The sequence below is a fragment of the Salvia hispanica genome, chromosome 4 (assembly GCF_023119035.1).
Source record: "Salvia hispanica cultivar TCC Black 2014 chromosome 4, UniMelb_Shisp_WGS_1.0, whole genome shotgun sequence".
NCBI classification, from domain to species: domain Eukaryota; kingdom Viridiplantae; phylum Streptophyta; class Magnoliopsida; order Lamiales; family Lamiaceae; genus Salvia; species Salvia hispanica.
The window spans coordinates 32,886,271-32,907,110 of NC_062968.1; the positions used below are offsets into that span (position 1 = coordinate 32,886,271).

The window sequence follows — 20,840 nt, forward strand, 5'->3', positions numbered from 1 at the left end:
CTATCATACGACCTCTTCTCCCCTCTCTCTCTCTCTCTCTCTCTGCATATTGATATAGTAATCAATCGATTTCGTTTCGGCATTCCAGATTCAAACGCAGGCGTTGATAAGCTCTTCAATCAGATACTGCGATTACTGTGTTTCACAACGTATAGCGGATTCAAAATAGGAGGAGAGAGAAAGTGGATCTGCAATCGGTTATCTGACTCCAGATCTCGTCAGGTTGCGAGAGCTGGCGCATCGATCAACAATGGCCGCCGCCGCCGCTGCCGCTGATGACAAGAAGTACATCACCTCCGAAGAGCTAAGCAAGCACAACAAATCCGGCGATCTGTGGCTCTCAATCCAGGGCAAAGTCTACGACGTTACGGATTGGGCGAAGCAGCACCCCGGCGGCGAGGTTCCACTCCTCAATTTAGGCGGCCAGGACGTCACCGATGCGTTCATCGCCTTCCACCCTGGCTCCGCCTGGAAACACCTCGACAATTTCTTCACCGGCTACCACCTCCGCGACTTCCACGTCTCCGACATGTCTCGCGATTATCGCAACCTCGCGACGCAGTTCACCCGATCCGGAATGTTCGAGAAGAAAGGCCACGGCGTGATCTACAGCCTCTGCTTCATCTCGGTGCTCCTCGCCGCCTGCTTCTACGGCGTCCTCCGCTGCGACGGTTTCCTCACCCACATTCTCTCCGGAGGCCTCCTCGGATTGATCTGGATGCAGGTCGCCTACCTAGGGCACGACTCCGGCCACTACAACATCATGATTAGCCCTAGATTCAACAAACTGGCGCAGATCCTCACCGGTAACTGCCTCACCGGCATCAGCATTGCCTGGTGGAAGTGGACGCACAACGCGCACCACATCGCCTGCAACAGCCTCGATTACGATCCCGATCTCCAGCACCTCCCGATGCTCGCCGTCTCCACCCGCTTCTTCACCAACCTCACCTCCAAATTCTACAACAGAAAGCTCGAATTCGATCCAATCGCCCGATTCTTCATCAGCTACCAACACCTCACCTACTACCCCGTGATGTGCGTCGCCAGAGTCAATCTCTATCTCCAGACATTCCTCCTTCTCCTCTCCAACCGCAGAGTCCCCGATCGAGCCCTAAACATATTAGGAATCATGATTTTCTGGACATGGTTCCCTCTCCTCGTCTCCTGCTTGCCTAATTGGACCGAACGCGTGCTCTTCGTGCTAGCCAGCTTCTGCGTCTGCGCCATCCAGCACATCCAATTTACGCTCAACCACTTCGCCGCCGACGTCTATGTTGGCCCGCCCAAGGGGAACAATTGGTTCGAGAAACAGACCGCCGGGACCATCGACATCGACTGCCCTTCTTGGATGGATTGGTTCTTCGGCGGTCTGCAGTTTCAGCTGGAGCACCATCTCTTCCCCAGGCTGCCGAGGTGCCATTTGAGGAAAGTTTCCCCCATCATTAGAGATCTCTGCAAGAAGCACAACCTGCCCTACCGGAGCTTAACCTTCGTCGAGGCGAACAAGTGGACGCTGCGTACGCTTAGAACCGCTGCGGTTGAGGCCCGCGATTTCTCCATGGCTCCCAGGAACTTGCTGTGGGAAGCTGTCAACACTCATGGATGAGAGATTTCAACCACATTTTGTTTTTTGTTTTGAAATTATTTTTGAAAGAAAAGCTGATCAATTATCTCGAACAGCTTGTGATAACCCTATGTGTTTGAAGTTGTTCTTCAGCATATTTATACGTATTTATATCCTTCTGCATACAATCTGTTGCCCAGTATTCATATTTAGTAAATGTTTCGTTGGTTTACATACAGAGTAGTCTAAATATGTGTTGACGAGGAAGATTGGAAGTAGGTTGGTTTAGGGGTGGAGGGGCAACCTATTAATTGAATGAGTTGCTCCACTGTTAGTAGTTGGTGTTTTTGGGGTCCATTTACAGCGACGCTGTCAACTTTGTGCTCATAGATCTTGCCATATTTGTCAAGCTTGTACTCTGAGGTGCCGTCGAATCTGCTAAGGCTCTTCCACGGACCTCGAGGGATGCCATGAATGATCCAACGCACCATGATCGTATTCTTCTCCACGGGCTGCCACACACTCACAATGTCGACCCACCGAGCCCGGAAAAATATCCTCCCGTGAAACCTCAAACCCCACAACATTGATTTGTAGTTGTCGATGCCAGCAAGAGCGTTCATCGGGTCTCTGAAGATGATGTCGTCCCTGCGCAAAACACAATCAAGACTTGATATTTGTCCAATTTTAATTTGTTTGGATTGGAAAAACTGAAGCAATGCCCCTTGACATGGCATATGAATTATGACAGATATAAACATTGGATATCTAGCAGCAAATTTATTCATATAAATGAGTTTGGTAACGGTAGGAAATTGTTTAGCTTTCAACACACAACTGAAGAATACTTTTTTCTTTAACTATCAACCTCAGAGTTTGGCTGTAGAAAAAAGAAGTAAAGAAGAAGCTACAACAATGTCCACTCAATTTCACCCCTCATGATTCTACTACTTTTTTCATCACCAAACTTTGTCTAGTTAATTCAGGTAGATGATGGCCTCACTTATTTCCACTACTCTCCACGCAATCAATCGTCCCACTTCACTTGGCTTTATTCCATTTCCAAATGCCCCATTACACTTGGCTTGATTCAATTTGGGTGTTTACACTACGATCTAATCCTAAATAATGGTATAAAACGAGCAAGTGAGGTGACATCAATCACATAAAAATGAAGGAATGAAGTTGGCCCAATTAAGCAAAATAAAGTAGTAAAAGCAAATAAGAGTATAAACCGATAGATATGAAAGCTGAGGTCTGAGGTGAAGAGGTCCGGAATGTCGTGACGGAGGGTCCGGATAGCGTAACCCGTATTCAGATAGTAATCCCTCTGCTTCGCCTTCACACCATCCAAAACCGCCATTTCCGAATCCATCACGGAACACATACTTATTCTAACATTATTTCTGCTTCTTGTTTGTGGAGTCCATCGAATTGGAGCTCCTCTTCCAGTGAAGGAAGAAATTTCCATTGGCGATGCTTGTGGAATAGGTATGATCTAAGTCTAACCGGGTATCTGCATTTGTTTGAATTTCTTTCTTACTATTTTTAAATTTCCGAATACTCGCCCATACCTTGTTGGTTGGCAGTGCGAGGGATGAGGATAAGTTTTTGGATTTTGGATAATTCGGTTTATAAATGAAGTATCGCGACATGTACTCCCTCCGTCCTTCAAAATTTGTTATATATTTTCTTTTTCATCTGTCCCTAAAAATTTGTCACCTTTCACTTTTATCATTTTTAATAATGAACCATACATTCCACTAACTCTTTTACACTCACATTTTATTATAAAAATAATATATAAAAGTATGATCCACGTGTCACCAATTTTTTCAACTCACATTCTATTACTTTTCTTAAAACTTGTGTCCAGTACGACTCCATATTTCATGGTCATGTGGAATACTTCTCTTTAAAAATAGCACGGAGTATGAATTTTTTAATGTGCATGAATTTTAAAGTACAACAGATAATGACAGAGATAGAATAAAAATTAATTAAAATATTATTAATAAAGATCTGAGCCTATCTCATTAGGGCATCCACAATGGGACGCCCTAAGCGACGCCTTATGCACCGCCATGTCAACATTTTATCCTCCTCCTATTCCACCTGCAGTGGGGCGGACTATAACCCGCCCTAAGCGACGCCCTAAGCATTTTTCTATTTTGGAAAACTAACTTCATTTCATTAAAATTCAAACATTACAATACGAAATAAAAAAAACTACAATTTCTCAACGACGGCGGTTGCGGGTCCAAACTTCTTCATCATGTCGGTCATGAGCTGAGTATGGTCTTGTTGATTGCGCATTGAGGCCTGTCGTTGTAGAAACCGCACCAAAGCCAGTCGGTAATCCTCGAGTGACCGGCGAGGTCGCCGTGCTGGAGCTAGATCCGGCTTCATCATCCACCCAATTGGTGACATGGCCACGTTCTTGTTCGACTATCATGTTATGCATGATGATGCACGCATACATGACGTCGGCGATGACGTCCTTGTACCAGAAACGCGCCGGACCTTTCATGATTGCCCACCGCGATTGGAGCACCCCAAAAGCCCGCTCCACATCCTTCCGCGCGGACTCCTGCTTTGCCGCAAACAAGACTCTCCTCTCACCAATTGGGCAGCTGATCGTCTTCAAAAAAACAGGCCACCTAGGGTATATGCCATCGTCCAAGTAGTACCCCATATGATGTGTGCGGCCGTTGGCGTGAACTGAATGGCCGGACCGCGACCCCTGCACGATCGGCGAATAGGGCGGACGAGTTGAGGACGTTGATGTCATTGTTCGACCCGGCTACACCAAAGTAGGCATGCCAGATCCAGAGGCGGTGGTCAGCGACGGCTTTTAGGATCATCGTCGGGTGGCTGCCCTTGTAGCCGCTAGTAAATTGGCCTCTCCAGGCCATCGGGCGGTTCTTCCACTGCCGGTGCATACGATCGATGCTCCCTAGCATCCCAGGGAAGCCGTGCACCGTCTCGTGCATCCGCATCAGGCTCTGACAATCGTCAGCAATCGGGCGTCGCAAATATGTGTCGCCAAAAGCCTCCACAACTAACTTACAAAAAGTCTTGAGACATTCGCGGCCAGTTGTATCCCCGACGTGAAGGTACTCGTCGAACATATCCGCTGTTGTGCCGTAGGCCAACTGGCGCGGATCGCAACCGTGCACTTCTGCAATGGCGTAAGTCCGGGTCTACGAGATCTCGTCTTCCCGATCTGGAAGTACTCATCACGGCCCTCCAACGTGTGCACAATGCGGAGAAAAAGATCTCGGCTCATTCTAAAACGGCGGTGAAAAACATTCGGGCCCCACCTTGGATTCTCGGCAAAATAATCTGCAAACAGACGTTCGTGCGCTACGTCGTGCTCGCGGGGGACAAACGTCCGACGTCGTATCGGGCGAGGGACCCGCGCCTCCGCCGCCGCCTGCTCCCGCTGCATTTGTGCCAAGCATTCCGCCTTAGCTTCATTAACGGCATCGAACAAGGCTCGAGTCAAGGCCCGTCTGCAGCCATCCGATGTACTCAAATCGTAGTCGTCGGGATTCATTTTTGAGTCGATGAGAGAGAATAATTGAAGAGATGTGAAATTGGAGTGTGTGAAATGGTAGTGAATAGTAGAGTTTAAATAAGAAAAAAACTTTGAAAAAATTCAAAAAAAAATTAGAAACGCGTGCCCATCGTCCGCGTCGTCCACAGTGGCGGACGATGCGACGGACGATGAGTATCCTCCGCGCATCGTCCGCGGATGATCTATCGGGCGCGGACGATGGTTAACCCATCGTCCGCGATGCTGCAGTGGCGGACGATGCGACGTCGTCCGTCGCATCGTCTGCCCCATTGCGGATGCCCTTAGTGAATTATCGTCCGTCGCATCGTCTGCCCCACTGCGGATGCTCTTAGTGAATTATATTTTCCTAACAAAAAAATATATAATTTTAAGAAATAGACTAAAATAGAAATAGTTTATAATTTTTAAGGACAAATGTAGTACAGTAATAGTATATATATACAACATAATATTTGAAATTCAAAGGAAATACTATCTAGAGTGATGAGTTAAGACACCTAACAATAAAATTTGGGCTTGAGACTAAAAACTAAAAAGGGTAAAATGGGAAAGAAATAATATGAAAAACAAGTCAAATGAAATATACTAGGTGTAAGTCTCTGTATAGAGTCTCAAATGCTACTATAGTAGTAGTAGTATTTATTTTTGTTAAGTACTGGACATATATAACATAATCTCTTTCTCTTTATATTAATTTTGCAGTTTACTTTATTAATTTAAGATAAACCGACATTGACGTGTTAATTGAAATACTCCGTCTGTCTCATTAAAAATGAAATATTTTTTTAATTGATCTATTAAAATGAAATGTTTCTTAGAATGAAAACAACATTATCTCTATCTTTTCATCTCTTTTACTTTACTCTTTTTCCATTAACTCACAAAATAATCTTCTGTAAAATCTCGTGCTGAAAAGCAAACATTTTATATTTATTGAAATTGAGTGAATGGGTAGCGATAAAATGCAAACTCTATATATTTACAAACTCCAAACTCCTCAACACAGTATCAATACGGGTTCAACACAATATCAATACAGTGTAAAATTTCATGATTTTGATGTCAACACAACATCAACCGTTGACAATGTGTTGACATTCTTTGTTGCTATTATTTTATTATCTGTTAATATTTTCTAACAGTCTAAATAATAATTTGTAGTATGTACAATATTTAGAAATTGCATTTAATTACGTCCCCTCGAGGGAATATAAGTGTGGACAAGAGGTGAGAAAACAAAACTGTGTCGCGTAACGTTTTACCAAATAAATGATCATGTTTTGTCCAATTTTAGTTGATCTCGCATCTTTTAAAAAATTACTCCCGTCATTCACAACAAATAGATCACTTTGTGAATGACACGAGTTTTAATGTAGAATTGGTAAAGTAAGAAAAAAGAAGATAAAAAGTAGGTAAAGTAAGTAAGAGAGATAGAGAGAAAAAATGAGTAAGGTATGAAAGAGGGAAGAAAAAAGTGAAAAAAGTATAAGAGATAAACTTTTCATTTTAAGAAAGTGATCTATTTTTTGTGAACGTCCCAAAATGGTAAAAGTGATCTATTTTTTGTGGACGGAGGGAGTAATTATTAATCATTAAGAGCATCTCCAATGGCGGATGTCCCCGCCCTTCCCGATGGACTTCCCAAAAACACCTTCTGCCATGTCATAAGGACCTCCCACAGCACTGCCACGTCATAAGGACTTCCCACTGCGCAGTGGCGGACATCTCTCACCCTTCCCGTGCGGACTTCCCGCAATACAAAAAAATTCACAAAGTCACTAAATTAAACAATTTACGGAATTAAACAATGTATGGAATTAAAATTTTGACACGAACACGGGAAAAATTAAAGGAGCCGTATATATAAAATTTTTAAAAAAAAATAAAAAAATCGGGGCGTCCCCGACGCCTCGCCGACGTCCGCCGGGACATCCTCCAATAGAGATGCTCTAAGTCGAAAAAGTTCATCTTCATCCCATATTTCTTATTTGATTGAAATCGATGTTGAGTGTCAACCAAAATATCTTCGTAGTCAAAACATTGAGAAGACGAACAACTTCATTCGGTAACCTTAGCTAAAAGTCTTCAAGTTTGGCCAAATTTTAGTCAATCCAACATTTTTCAAAAAGCCTATATATAAATCATCAAATTCGAAATTCACAATCAATTCATTTTTCTTCGTTCATGGACAAAATTAATGTTAATGTGCCAACCGAAAAATATTTATCTGGACAATCGGTGTTGTCTGATAGTAAAACGCTAGATACAACGTTGCATTGTGTTCTGATTATTTTTTTTGCCTTTCTTTTAATTTTTTTAATTTATTACCCCAGTCTCTTTATGATTCATTTATATGTTTCTTTATTGATAATGTTGGTTAAGACTTAAAGAGAGCAACAAAGTATTTCAGGTAAGATAGAAGATGGAGAGGAAAGAGACGGAGTATCAATTTTATTTGAAATTCTTCTTTAAAAAATTTATTTTAATAAAATAATAAAGATTTGTGCATCATTAAAAGACGCTGTTTTAAAATATAAAAGATGCCACTTTGATGTATGGATATGAAAATAGAAAAATTGAAATTTAATATGTTATTTTAAAATCTTATATAATACTACTATATTATAAATTAATCATACTTCATTATTTAAATGACTATCTATGTTATTTAAATTCGTATATGTGCGCACCATGTCATCATAATTTATACACTAGGCCTGTGAAAAACTCTAGAAGGGATGGATGAGAATTGAGAAATAATCGAAGTTAATGTACAAATCTATTTTTAAAACATACGAGACTAGCTAGATTTTGATCAAATTTAATAATTTATTTGATAATTTACTCTCAATTTTTTAATATCTTAAAATTTTTATTGACATCAATATTATTATAAATTATATAGAAATTTGAATACAATATGGCCATGTTTGGTTGCCAGGATTCTGTCTGGTAAAGTAATCTAATTCCTTAAATTTTAAACTCATGTGTTTGTTTCGGTTTTTAATCAAACTGAGAAAGTAATCAGAATCTGAGAATAAGGAAAGTTAGGAGTACAATTTTACAGGATTCCGAATCCTAACTTTTCTTAGGTATTCTTTTCCTAGTTTTAGGATTCTTTCATATTTAAGCAATATAATATAGTTTTATTATTATTATTATTATTATTATTATTATTATTATTATTATTATAGTTATTAATTACAATGTTTTAAAAAATAATTTAAAATTATAAATCATACTTAATTTCACTATAATAAATAACTATAATAAAATTATCATAATTTTAACTATATTTTATAATAATTCATAATGATAATCAATAATTTATTAATAATTAATAATTAAAATATAACTATATAATATAAAATATATGATAAATAATAATAATTATTATATTTTATAAATTAATAATTAATCAATAAAGTCATAGTGCAATTTTAATTTATAAAATTCATTCAATTATAATATCCGTAAATATTATAATTATAGTATAATAATTATTATATTTATTATTATAATAAATGAGTATAATACTCCATGTAACTATAATTATAATTTTATTACTATATATTATGATGGATAATCCATATTTAAAATATTGGTTGTAATAATATATATATAATAATATAATTAATATTATTTATAATTAAAAATTTTACAATATTATTCTTTTTTATAATAAAAAAAATAATAAGTATATTTTTAGTTTGGTGTTTAAATTAAAAATAAATTTAAAATCTTGATATTGTCCAAAATAGTAAAGTAAAGTTACTAGGAATCATATTCTCGGGATTCATTTTCCCATGAATCATTTTCCTTGCCAATTTTACTTTCCCGCCAACCAAACATGGCCTATGTTCTTTTATTCATTTATTCTAAATTACGAAGAAATGGATAAATTGTAATTTGAATTTTTTTTTAATTTGTAAAACTAATAACGGCAATAGTAGTAATAACTTTTGAACTATTAAAAGAAAAATTAAATATAATACCAACATAAATTAAACGAAATTAATACTTGGTGACAATATTCATATACATCGAGGCTCAAGCAACAAAATCTAACTACTGAAGACTAGGCAATAAAATCAACCGACAATATATCCATGTTCAGATACAAGACTCGTGAGTAAAGTTGCTACTGAGGAGTAATTATAATTGAGGATCCTAAATTTAGTTGAGGTTGAAGATTTACATCCTCACCAAACCAAATCACCAAAATATTACCACTATACACCAAAGGAAGATAATCATTTATGAGTTCGGGCTTCGCATATTTGACAGTAGAATATAGGGATGGGGTAAAATATCGAAATACCAAAATATTGCTCTTATCGTACTAAAAAAATACCGAAAATACCGAATTTTTGGTATACCGCGACTTTCGGTACGGTATGATACCTTACCGAAAGATTCTGGTAAGGTAACGATATGAATTTTCAAATACTGCGGTATACCGCTGCATATCGAAATTCGGTATATACCGTAAACTAAGGTATATACCACAAAAATATAAACACGATTATATATAAAATATACTATTTTATATATTTTTTAAATTATAAAATCTATTGTGAAATATAAATATAATTATGAATAAATTATATTTAATTTATGTTTAAAATTATAAAATATAAATAATATTCTAAATACCATAATTTTCTATTTTAATTGACGTTGAAAGTCAGGTATACCGCAAAAGTAAGGTATAGTGAACTTCGGTACGGTATACCGAAAATGAGGTACGGTATCGGTATGGAAATTTGTCATACCAAAAATAAGGTATATCGAAGTTCGGTATACCGAAAACTTTGGTAATGTAAAGGTATGACTTTTTCGCATACCGTAGTTACGGTAAGGTAGACGGTATGGTGATTTCAGTAAGGTATACCGTACCTACCCACCCCTATAGAATATATTGAATCTGAATATTCAAATTTTGATTTATGAAAAAAAAACATTTAATCACTATATTTTAAACATATTTTTTCTTATAGAATGGAGTTCTATATTTTAGCATAGTAGCTAGTGTTGAATGGTTAGATTTGTGTTCTTATTCTGGAATGATTTAATGTTTTCTTTATGACTACTATCATTACATTGACATGAGATCAAAGATTACGATTTCTCGTTCAATACATGAGAGTGATATTGACATTGATTAATTTCGTACTTAAAACACTATGAATAATCTGATATTGCTACGTCATTAATCAACATATTTATATGTTCAAACCAACTACTCCATCTATACATAATTTAAAATTTCTTTTTGATTTAAAGTGAATTTTTAAAAATATAACGAAATATGAATCTTGTATATTTGTATAGTTTTACTATGATGTGAATATAATAATTTAGTGGAGTGTGATGTATATAAAAAATAGGAAAAATTAAATAAAAATTTAAATCATAAACATTTTTCAATGATTAAATAAGACACTGTTTCCTGGATAAGGAAGTAATAATGGAGTGTAGGAGTATATTTTATTGGAACGTCCAAATGAAATGATACTCCATATTTCCATCTTTTTAATAAAAATGAACTTTTATTTTTCAAGTACTTTATTTATTTTTCTTTATTCTACCTCATCAGTTCCTTAAAAATAAAATTTTGTGAATTGTATAAGTTTTAATGTAAATTTAGTTAAGCATGAAAAAAAGAAGAAGAATAAATAAATGAAGAAGTGTTTATGAATCGAGAGACTCAACTTAAACCTATAAGTAATGTAATGTGTGGTGATTTTTTTAAAGAGTAAAGGCCAAATGTGGTCCCTAACATGTGACCATTTTATCAATTTGTTCCTTAACATTATTATTTTGATTATTTGGTCCCTCACAAATAAACTCGGACCCGAATCGGTCCTCACTTAACAGAACCGTCAAAAAATAGACGGTGATTGCAATTTGACTATATTAAATTACTAATGGTAATTAATTATACCAAATTATAATTCTTAATTTCTATTAAATTACAAATTATTCATTTCATTTTGCAACCGATACTATCTTTTTTCCAATTTTGCTAATAGGAAAAGAATTATAATTAGGTATAATTAATTACCATTAGTAATTTAATATAGTCAAATTGCAATCACCATCTATTTTTTGACGGTATTGTTAACTGAGGACCGACTCGGGTCCGAGTTTATTTGTGAGGGACCAAATAATCAAAAAGATAATGTTAAGGACCAAATTGATAAAACGACCATATGTTAGGGACCACATTTGGCCTTTACTCTTTTTTAAAATTGATCAATTTTGTGAGACAATCTAAAATAACAAAATGAGACTAATTTTGAAAGATGGATTGAGTATATTATATCTCATACATTTTACTAAAAATAAGGCCATAAACTATTATTTTTCATTGAATTTATTAAATACAGAGTACTATGGAATTCTTCTAATACTTTCTAAATTAACTAATTAGTTACTACAAATCTCTATTTAATAATTTTATTGGTTAAAAATTATAAATACAAAATAAATAACAAACATTCAATAATAAATTAATTGAAGATATACCATGCAAAATAAAATAAATTAATAAAGTCATACACAGATTTTTTTAAATCTAAATTATTGTACTCCTATTAATTAGTCCAGGATATATCTTTCAAACTAACTCTATCATAATTAAATTGTATAAGTAGTTTATTTTCTCCTTTTCTTTATAGAGGAGTATTAGAGTTTTAAACTCAATTACTGTATTATGAAATAAATTAACATTTGATTAAGGACTTTAGTTATATTAATTGAGTTTACAATTTTGATTCGAATTCTTTACTTTTTAAAAGTTTAATTTCTATAAAGTCTTTTCAGAACTTTACAGTCGAACTTTGAAAAAAAAAATAATCACATATTTTTAACTCATTTATTTAATATTTTAAGCCATATAGTTAGTATTTTGTCTTTTATGCTATTAAAATATTATAGTTTTTAAGCCAATTTTTAATATTATGAAACAAAAATTTGATACATGATATATTAATACTGACTATGTTTATGTATTATTTTTCAAAAATTTCATAATTTTTATTTAACTATTTACTTTTTTAAAATCTAATTTCATTTAATTCTTATTTTTTAGTATAATGCAAATGAATGTATCTATTAATCAAAGAACAAAAATATTAAATTTTGGAGTAATTTTTATACGATGATGAAGTGCAACTTAATTGATAACATGCTTCCATCCAATAGGTCGAATTAAGGGTTTGAGTCATCACATGATAAATGCAAAACGGCTATTGATCTTTTAAAAGCAATACCTTTCATTGATCATAACAATAATTTTTATTCACAAAAATAATACTAGTATAGAGTAATTTTTATTTAAAATAATGATATTTTATAGTAATACAACAATAATTTTTATTAGTAAGAAGAATAACTTTTATTAGTTAAAAACATTAACTTTTACTTAGAAGAATTATAATTTTAGTCCTATATAATATATTAAAGTAATAGAGTAACTTTTATAAATAAAATAGTACTTCGTAAATTATATTTTTAAGAGCAATAATTTTTACTATATTTTAAAAATCATATGAGCTCTTTCTCGTTAAAAATATGTATGTTTTAAAAATTATTATTTAATTAATAAAGTTTATACCATTAAGTAAGTATGCAAAGAAAAAAAAAATCAAATTGTCGCACCATTCCATAAAATTATAATTAAGACTTAAAATACTCTAATTAAAACTATAGATCAATAAATACTAGCTAATTTAATTTTCATAATCTAAGCTATCTTTCTAAAATAACATTAGGGTATATAAGTCAAAATATAAATTACACTTATGGCAAAATGACGTATAGGAGTATTATGGCAGAAAGACATTATATCTCTAAATCACTACTCATTTTTTAATTCAATTACAAATATGATCTTCATAATACTGCCGAATGTTAAATTAATTTTGCAAATATTGTAAACTTATTCATATTTGATTCGAGTTTTTAGGTCAAAATTTCTAGACTATTGCCTACATATTTAATCAATCAAGAATCCGCAATTAAGGCTGATTTTGCATCCCAATTTTATTTTTGTTGGCAAATACATCCATGGCAACCCTCTGTCAACACTCAACAGTAGTATTTCAATTATTGAATACAAATGATTATTTCCATTTGTCTCTATTCGTAAATTAACAGCTAAATATGTCAGATATATACTGTTAGAAAAAATTAGTTAATAAACAATTAACATTCCAACCTTGTTTACAGACAAACCCATCTCTAGATCTAGGTTTTTCCTCTCCCTACTGGCCAATAAATTAATGTGGAGTAAAAATTAAAAAAGCTTATTTTCTCTGCCATCCAATAAAAACACATCGATAAAATAATAACTATTCGATAATCTATATAGCACGCGTATGACTAAAAGAATGACTAATCAGCCACGTCAGCAGATTAGCTCTTAATCCTATTTTCTCGATTAAAGAAAAATCCAAATAAACGGAAAACTCGCACTGGAATTCTTGTGAAAGAGGAGAAGTAAAAAGAAAATAGGCAATCCACAATATAAAAATACAGCAAACCCATCATTTTCATCACCCCAAACCGCTGTTTCTTTATCTCTTTTCTGCTTATTTTGGGGGTTAATCTTGCGTACCGACATTCTTGAAACGAGTATGTATATGTGGAAGAGATTTGAGCTATAAAGATTTGAGTTCTTGGTTTATGGGAGTGTAAATGGGTTCACTTGAAACTGCGCTGGCATTGAAGAGGGACCATAATTTACAGCGTTCTTCATCTGCTCGGAGCTCTAACAGTATTGGATTTTCGGGGCAAAGGAGCAGATCAAGATTTGCAAGAGCTTTCCTTTTCAAGAAAATTGATTATCTCCAGCTGATCTGCGCGGTTGCTGTATTCTTCTTCTTCATTTTCTTCTTCCAGATTTTCTTCTTGCCAGGCTCGGTAATTGAAGATGGAAACAAATCTGGGATAGCCCGTGACTTGTTTCGGAGGAATTCTGGTGTAATTTCCGAGGAGTTTTCGTTCCTGAAAGAGTTGGATTTTGGTGAAGATTTGAGCTTTGAGCCTTTGAAAATTGCTGAGAAGTTTCGGAAGAATGGTACTGTTGTGAATGAGAGTACATTTGTGAGATTTGGATACAGAAAACCGAAGATTGCTTTGGTGAGCATTGTAAAGATTTGATTTTTAACTACTTTATTTTGTACGGGGTTAGTGAATTTTATTCCTGTTTATATTGGATTTTTTTTGGGGGTTGACTGTGAGCATGTGTGCTCATGTTCTTTAGTTTTTGTGTTTGGTGAATTGAGCTAGTAGCTTGGATGTGTAAGCAGTGTAGTACAAATGGGCAGCTTTGACAACAATGTGTGTTTTTGTAGGTTTTTGCTGATCTATGGGTTGATCAACATCAAATACTAATGGCTACTGTTGCTACTGCTTTGCTGGAGATTGGATATGAAATTGAGGTGATGATTAATTTTTTTCTTTGCATTTTATACTTCTTGTAATTGTATTTATGTGTGGAACCCATGGAGTTCTATGTTATAAATTTATAAGTAATCAAGATGGAATGTAGATGTCTTTGTGCCTATGCCACTTGAATGGAAGTAGAATTGACCCTGGTCAAATTTATCGAAGATTGTATAGTTTTTTCTGATTATTTCAGCCTTTTTGCTAATAAGATCGTTCTTACTATGCATCAAGAAAAATGCTGTAAGAATTTCATGCATATGTTTGCTCAGTAACCTTATTGAGCTGAGATGCATATAAGTCAATAGTTTTACTTTGGATGATCTATGTCAACGATGTATTCTGACTAACCTAACCTTGAATGTATCTGTTGCTTCTGAGTATGTTTCTTGAAACCTTTACGGCTCTATTTATTCTATCTGATGCTAACTTGTATGGAAGATATTTTTGTACTGAATGATTGCAGCTAATAGCATTAGAAACTTTCCAGTTTGGAATTTGGTCTATGATAAAATCCTTTACTTGGACAAGTAATGAAGAATAACACCGTTGTTTTGGAAACTTTTGATAAATTGGAAGTTGCTCTGTTTTGGTGTTGGAGGGAGTGGAACCTTGGGTTCAATATTTTGGAGTATGAAATCAACTTTGCTGAATATCATCATATGCTTAGGTGGCAGTTTGGATAAAAGTGATAAAAACGCCACAGAGAGAATCTGAGATGAAGGAACTAGAAATCAATATTTGTGGATTTATGTCTTATTTGTAGTTGTCACTGTTGCTGTTGTTTCCCTTCAACTTGTGTCACAGATTGAGGTGAAATAGCCATTAATGTACCCTTTCTTTTTTCAGGTATTCACTCTGGAGGATGGTCCAGCACATGCTGTCTGGAGAGATATTCATGTTACTGTCAATGCAGCTGACAAGGATATGAAGTTTGCTGTCGATTGGCTGAAGTATGCAATTTCCCTCAACATTTCATGCCAATAAATTCTTTTGTTCTGGGATTCAACTGCTATAATATTTGAAATTTATGACTGTAGTTAAGCTTGACTCTTCCTACCATTCCAATATCTCTAAAACAACTTATTTTTGTGTTCTTTATTAGCAAAGAGATTCATCATAGAAAAATTTATATTGATTATAATTTTTCTCGCATTTTTCCTTTCATAAATCAGTCTTCATGAAGTTCTAGGATTACAATTTATCTTTGTTGTTTTATGTAATTATTATAAGGCCTTTGGGTTAAGAGCTTTCTTGTTGGGGTTTAAAATATGTCCTCTACATTCTTGGCCCATTGCACAGCTTACATTCCCCAACTACCTGCTTACTTATTCAGCTCCAGTCGTAAAAGGAAATTTAGGGATTTGGGAGAAGGCAAAAGATGATGGTATACGTTCTAATCTTTTGCTTCTTTTGTAGCTATGATGCTCTTCTTGTGAATTCGATTAATGCTGTTGGGTTCTTACCTTGGTAAGTGACATAATTTCATTTTCTCACCTATTTTAATTTATTTCTTTACGACAGTTCTCCTTTTTGTTGTTGACTATATCTTTTGCCAATGACATAAAAGGGTTTACTCCTTACAGTCTTATGCAGGAACCTTTCAGAAATGTTCCTGTTGTATGGACCATCCACGAACAAACACTTGCCGACCGATTAAGACAATATGTTTCAAGAGGCCAGAGTGAGCCGATTGATATGTGGAGAAAATACTTTAGCCGGGCCACAGTTGTTGTCTTCCCAAACCATATCCTGCCGGTAACCACATGTTACTTGTTATCTTTGTGTGGTATGCACATTTGTTTTTTTGGTTATTATATACCAACTTCTTTAGACAATACTAGAAGTAAACTTGTAAGTTTCCCTCTTTCCAGAAGTTTTCGGTGATACAAAGCCTGAGAAGAAATTGTTGCCATGTTTCTGATTCTCATGAACATAAATTGTTGTTGAGTGCAGTGATTCTCATGAACACAATTTGTTGCCATCTATGAGAGGATGTTACAGTGATTTACTTGACCAATGTTTACATACAATGCAGATTGCATATTCAATGTGTGATCCTGGAAATTACTTCGTCATCCCTGGCTCCCCGGAAGAAGCTTGGAAAGCTGAAAAGCAAAAGGCTTTAGGTCGAGAGAATATACGCCTGAAAATGGAATATGGACCAGATGATTTTGTTGTTGCAGTTGTGGGCAGTCAACTATCATATAGAGGATTGTGGCTCGAGCATGCCTTTGTTTTAAAGGCTTTATACCCGCTATATATGGACTTTGGTGATTCACGTTCTCGTCTTAAAATCATAATCTCAGCTGGCGACTCCACTAGCAACTACAGTAGTATTGTGGAGGTGAGAGTATATTTATCTTCAAACTTCTTTCTCGTTGTAACTGAAGTTAGCATTCATTAAAACCATGCAAGGCACAAGCACCTACACACGTAAAACTAGAGAAGTCACGGGCACACTAACGTAAAACTGTCATCGTTGAAATGGAGGGAGGCTCCCATTTTTTGGTTCCTTGTATACTAATGGACTGAATTTCTTGCTGCAGACCATTGCTCTAAAATTCGGATATCCAAATGATACGGTGAAGCATGTTGCTATGGACCAAAACATAGATACTGTGATAAGTACAGCTGATCTCGTAGTATATGGATCCTTCCTTGAAGAGCACTCTTTTCCAAGTGTTTTGCTGAAAGCTATGTGCTTCGAGAAACCTATAGTAGCTCCTGATCTACCTGCAATAAGGAAATATGTAAGCATACTCAATATGATTGAATCTATGTGGTTATAATAATATAACATGAAAGCTTGCTTGTTATCATATTTATCTTGATTGATGGATTGAACAAAGTATATAATATATAAATAATATATATTCTCTAATTTGACCTTCTAACTGGATTCGTGAATATCTTAGGTTAGTGACAAGGTAAACGGCTACCTTTTCCGAAAGGATGATATGAGGGCTCTGACACGGATCTTGTTGCAAATGGTCTCAAATAGTAAACTCTCACTCGTAGCTCAGAATGCTGCATCGATTGGAAAACATACAGCTAAAAACTTAATGGTCTCGGAAAGCGTGGATGGATATTCTTCACTATTGGAAAACATCCTCACTCTCCCGTCCGAAGTAGCACTACCCCAAGCTGCCAAAAGCATTCCCAACAAACTGAAAACTGAATGGAGGTGGTCCCTTTTCGAAGCTATAGCGGACACCCATTCTCCTAGTAAAGACGGTGTGGAAGCTGTGGACAAGATTGAGAAGCTTTTTAATCATACCAACGGAGAGAACTCTGTGGCTTTGATTTTACCAAATGAAACTTTTTTGTATTCCATATGGGAAGAGCAAAAGTACATGGATATTGCTTACATGAGAAAGAAAAGAGAAGATGAAGAGGTAAGTAAATCTGGTTTTTGCCACCTTCTATGAAATTAGGCATGGTAGATTATGGTGTTTGAGCTTCCTTGGTTTGATGACTCCTTTTTTTGGTGAAACTGATGCAGTTGAAGGATAGAACAGATCAGCCTCGAGGCACATGGGATGAAATATATCGAAGTGCCAGGAGGAGTGATCGTACGTTGCATGAAAGAGATGAAGGAGAACTTGAAAGGACTGCCCAACCACTATGTATTTATGAACCTTACTTTGGAGCAGGAACCTGGCCCTTCTTGCACAACACTTCATTATATAGAGGGCTTGGGCTGGTGAGCATCCGACTCATGCACAATGGAGTTTTTCATGTTTCCCTAGCTTACTAATATTCAGCTGATGCAATGTTTGAATGCATTGTCTAGTCCTCGAAAGGTAGAAGACCTGGAGGTGATGATGTTGATGGGCCTTCTCGCCTCCCTTTGTTGAACAATGCCTATTATCGAGAGGTCTTAGGAGAATATGGAGCCTTTTTCGCAATTGCTAATAGGGTTGACCGCATCCATAAAAATGCTTGGATAGGATTTCAGTCCTGGAGAGCAACAGCACGCATGGTACCTTTATTCTGCTCTTTAAGCATAATGCGGCTAACCCTTGTTTCGTCACTAATTTTTTTGCAACTCTAGATTAACCAGAAAGTAATTCGGTTAATTGGAGACACATATCATGGTTTGTAATTGTTGACTGTCATGCAAAATAACTTGTTCGATGGTATTCATTGAAATGATGTTCCAATAAGAAATGGAATAAATGTCTATTCGATTTCAAATACGCTATTGAGATGTTTGTTATTACTTGCTTTATCACTTTAAATACTCTTTCGCTTGTGAACTCTAAAACACAGAAAATATTTATGATGCATTTTGTGCGGTTTGTTCCTCAACAAATACTGATCCATGTCTAACAAGAATAACGTAACAGGTATCTCTGTCCAAGACTGCTGAAAGATCATTGTTGGACGCTGTAGAAGCACGAAGGCATGGGGACACTCTGTACTTCTGGGCCCGGCTCGACAAGGACCCAAGAAACCCATTGAAACAGGATTTCTGGTCATTCTGCGATGCTATAAATGCCGGGAATTGCCAGTAAGTATTCTCGTGTTTATTTTATCATTAAAGTTCATCTCATCCCACATGATATGTTGCACATTTGCTATTTTCTCCAAATGTTGGCATGGGTTTAAATTTGTATGTGTGTTTGACCTGCTTTAACTTGTTTTGTGGCTATTAGGTTTGTGTTCTTGGAGTCTCTGAAACAGATGTATGGCATAAAACACAACTTGAGTTCTTTACCCGCCATGCCTTCGGGTGATGGCACTTGGTCGGTCATGCATTCGTGGGCTCTTCCTACCAAGTCCTTCTTGGAGTTCGTCATGTTTTCAAGGTTTGAACTCTTTAATTCCTGTTCTGGTAAGGTTCTAACAAATGAACACATCTTTTAACAAACTATTGTTTTGCCAATTTATAGAATCTTCGTGGATGCACTTGATGCACGATTCCACGAGGATCACCAAAAACGGGGGATCTGCTGTCTTGGCATATCAAAGGTACTTTTCCTTTAATCACATTCAGTAAAGAAACAGTGAATTCTTTGTTGTGAATATCCTCTCAATATATATGTTATCTGAAATGTGTCAGGACAAGCATTGCTACTCTCGTTTGCTCGAATTGCTAGTAAATGTTTGGGCATACCATAGTGCAAGAAGAATGGTTTATGTCGATCCAGAGATGGGTTTTATGCAGGAACAGCATGGGCTAAAAGGCCGGAGGGGCCAGATGTGGATCAAGTGGTTTCAGTTCTCCACTCTTAAAGCCATGGATGAGGACTTGGCCGAGGAATCTGACATTGACCGCTCATACAAACGACGGCTGTGGCCATCAACTGGTGAAGTAATATGGCAAGGTACCTATGAGAAGGAGAGGAATCTGAAAAATAAAGAGAAGGAGAAGAGGAGGCAAAAGAGTAAAGATAAAATTCAACGAATACGGAGACGAACTCATCAAAAAGTGATCGGGAAGTATGTGAAGCCGGCAGTGGAGGCAACGACGAATGCAACGGATCTTGGTCTGAGGTAGCATTAATATTTTCATACTAATTCTTTTGGGTTACCATTTGTTTCTATTCTTTTAGGACCAAGATTTGTGTCCAAGATAATAGAGTGCATCCTTTTGATTCTTTTCTTTCTCTTTATTTGGTCATTTTTTTGTGGCTTGTAAATGGTAGGTTAGTTTATAACTACATTCTATATTATCAACTCTCCCCATCTTGGAGATTTGGTATTTGTTGTACCTTTAGATAAAATTTGAAAAGGGAAATTCTATTATTCTAGGCTGCTTGTGTGGTAATATTAACTTTTTGTGCTATCGAAATTTATGTATCGTGCTATATCTTCTTTAACTAAACCAAGCAAGAATGAGTTATAAGCTAAACTAAAATATGCACTCAAGCTTGTTATAGAGATTAAGAAAATCAAAATTAGTGGTACTAGCCTTTAGTATTCATATGTTTTTTTTTTTGTCTGGAGGAGTAAATGAATTTAAATTTAAAGATCGAACCATGATCTTATATTCTTTTCTAGCATGGCAATACCTTCCTTGGAATTAATAATTTTATACTCCCTTCGTCCCATATTAGTCGCACTTTTCATTTTAGGCTGTAAACTTTGGATTGTTTTTTAGTATAATTAAATTAGTATTTTAAATATAATGAGTTATTACTAAATAAAGGAGCACTTGACTAACATAAATATATTTAGTATTTGAATACTCTAATTCTTACTTAAAATAGAAATAGTGTAAGTAGTTTGAAC

The 20,840-nt window shown here is 35.5% G+C and overlaps 4 protein-coding genes across 4 annotated transcripts; 2 read left to right on the forward strand and 2 right to left on the reverse strand.

Moving 5' to 3' along the window:
- Positions 1 to 250: 250 nt before the first annotated feature.
- LOC125221909 (delta(8)-fatty-acid desaturase-like) lies at positions 251 to 1,752 on the forward strand. Its single transcript, XM_048124238.1, has one exon. It carries the CDS (start codon positions 251 to 253, stop codon positions 1,607 to 1,609), a length of 1,359 nt encoding a protein of 452 aa, XP_047980195.1. The 3' UTR covers positions 1,610 to 1,752.
- Positions 1,753 to 1,812: 60 nt separating this feature from the next.
- Positions 1,813 to 3,156, reverse strand: LOC125221911. The gene is made up of 2 exons (XM_048124239.1): positions 2,803 to 3,156; positions 1,813 to 2,215 (listed from the first exon to the last, which is right to left on the reverse strand). Exons 1-2 carry the CDS (start codon positions 3,036 to 3,038, stop codon positions 1,813 to 1,815), a joined length of 639 nt encoding a protein of 212 aa, XP_047980196.1. The 5' UTR covers positions 3,039 to 3,156.
- Positions 3,157 to 3,806: 650 nt separating this feature from the next.
- On the reverse strand, positions 3,807 to 4,358 carry LOC125220931. Its single transcript, XM_048123059.1, has one exon. The coding sequence runs from the start codon at positions 4,356 to 4,358 to the stop codon at positions 3,807 to 3,809; it is 552 nt and encodes a 183-aa protein (XP_047979016.1).
- A 9,311-nt stretch (positions 4,359 to 13,669) lies between these two features.
- Positions 13,670 to 20,359, forward strand: LOC125222544. The gene is made up of 14 exons (XM_048125216.1): positions 13,670 to 14,294; positions 14,510 to 14,596; positions 15,450 to 15,553; positions 16,020 to 16,070; positions 16,187 to 16,358; positions 16,639 to 16,947; positions 17,150 to 17,353; positions 17,519 to 17,998; positions 18,106 to 18,306; positions 18,397 to 18,585; positions 18,953 to 19,116; positions 19,262 to 19,414; positions 19,499 to 19,577; positions 19,669 to 20,359. The coding sequence occupies exons 1-14, from the start codon at positions 13,851 to 13,853 to the stop codon at positions 20,104 to 20,106; spliced, it is 3,075 nt and encodes a 1,024-aa protein (XP_047981173.1). The 5' UTR covers positions 13,670 to 13,850; the 3' UTR covers positions 20,107 to 20,359.
- Positions 20,360 to 20,840: the final 481 nt, after the last annotated feature.

Bases quoted from the DNA above. Each gene is read 5' to 3' on its own strand.
- LOC125221909 (XM_048124238.1), top strand. From the start codon at position 251: ATGGCCGCCGCCGCCGCTGCCGCTGATGACAAGAAGTACATCACCTCC.
- LOC125221911 (XM_048124239.1), bottom strand. From the start codon at position 3,038: ATGGAAATTTCTTCCTTCACTGGAAGAGGAGCTCCAATTCGATGGACT. The intron at 2,216-2,802 runs GTTTATACTCTT...TGTTTTGCGCAG, and splicing joins CTCAGCTTTCATATCTATCG to GGACGACATCATCTTCAGAG.
- LOC125220931 (XM_048123059.1), bottom strand. From the start codon at position 4,358: ATGACATCAACGTCCTCAACTCGTCCGCCCTATTCGCCGATCGTGCAG.
- LOC125222544 (XM_048125216.1), top strand. From the start codon at position 13,851: ATGGGTTCACTTGAAACTGCGCTGGCATTGAAGAGGGACCATAATTTA. The intron at 16,359-16,638 runs GTAACCACATGT...CATACAATGCAG, and splicing joins TCCCAAACCATATCCTGCCG to ATTGCATATTCAATGTGTGA. The intron at 19,578-19,668 runs GTACTTTTCCTT...GAAATGTGTCAG, and splicing joins GCTGTCTTGGCATATCAAAG to GACAAGCATTGCTACTCTCG.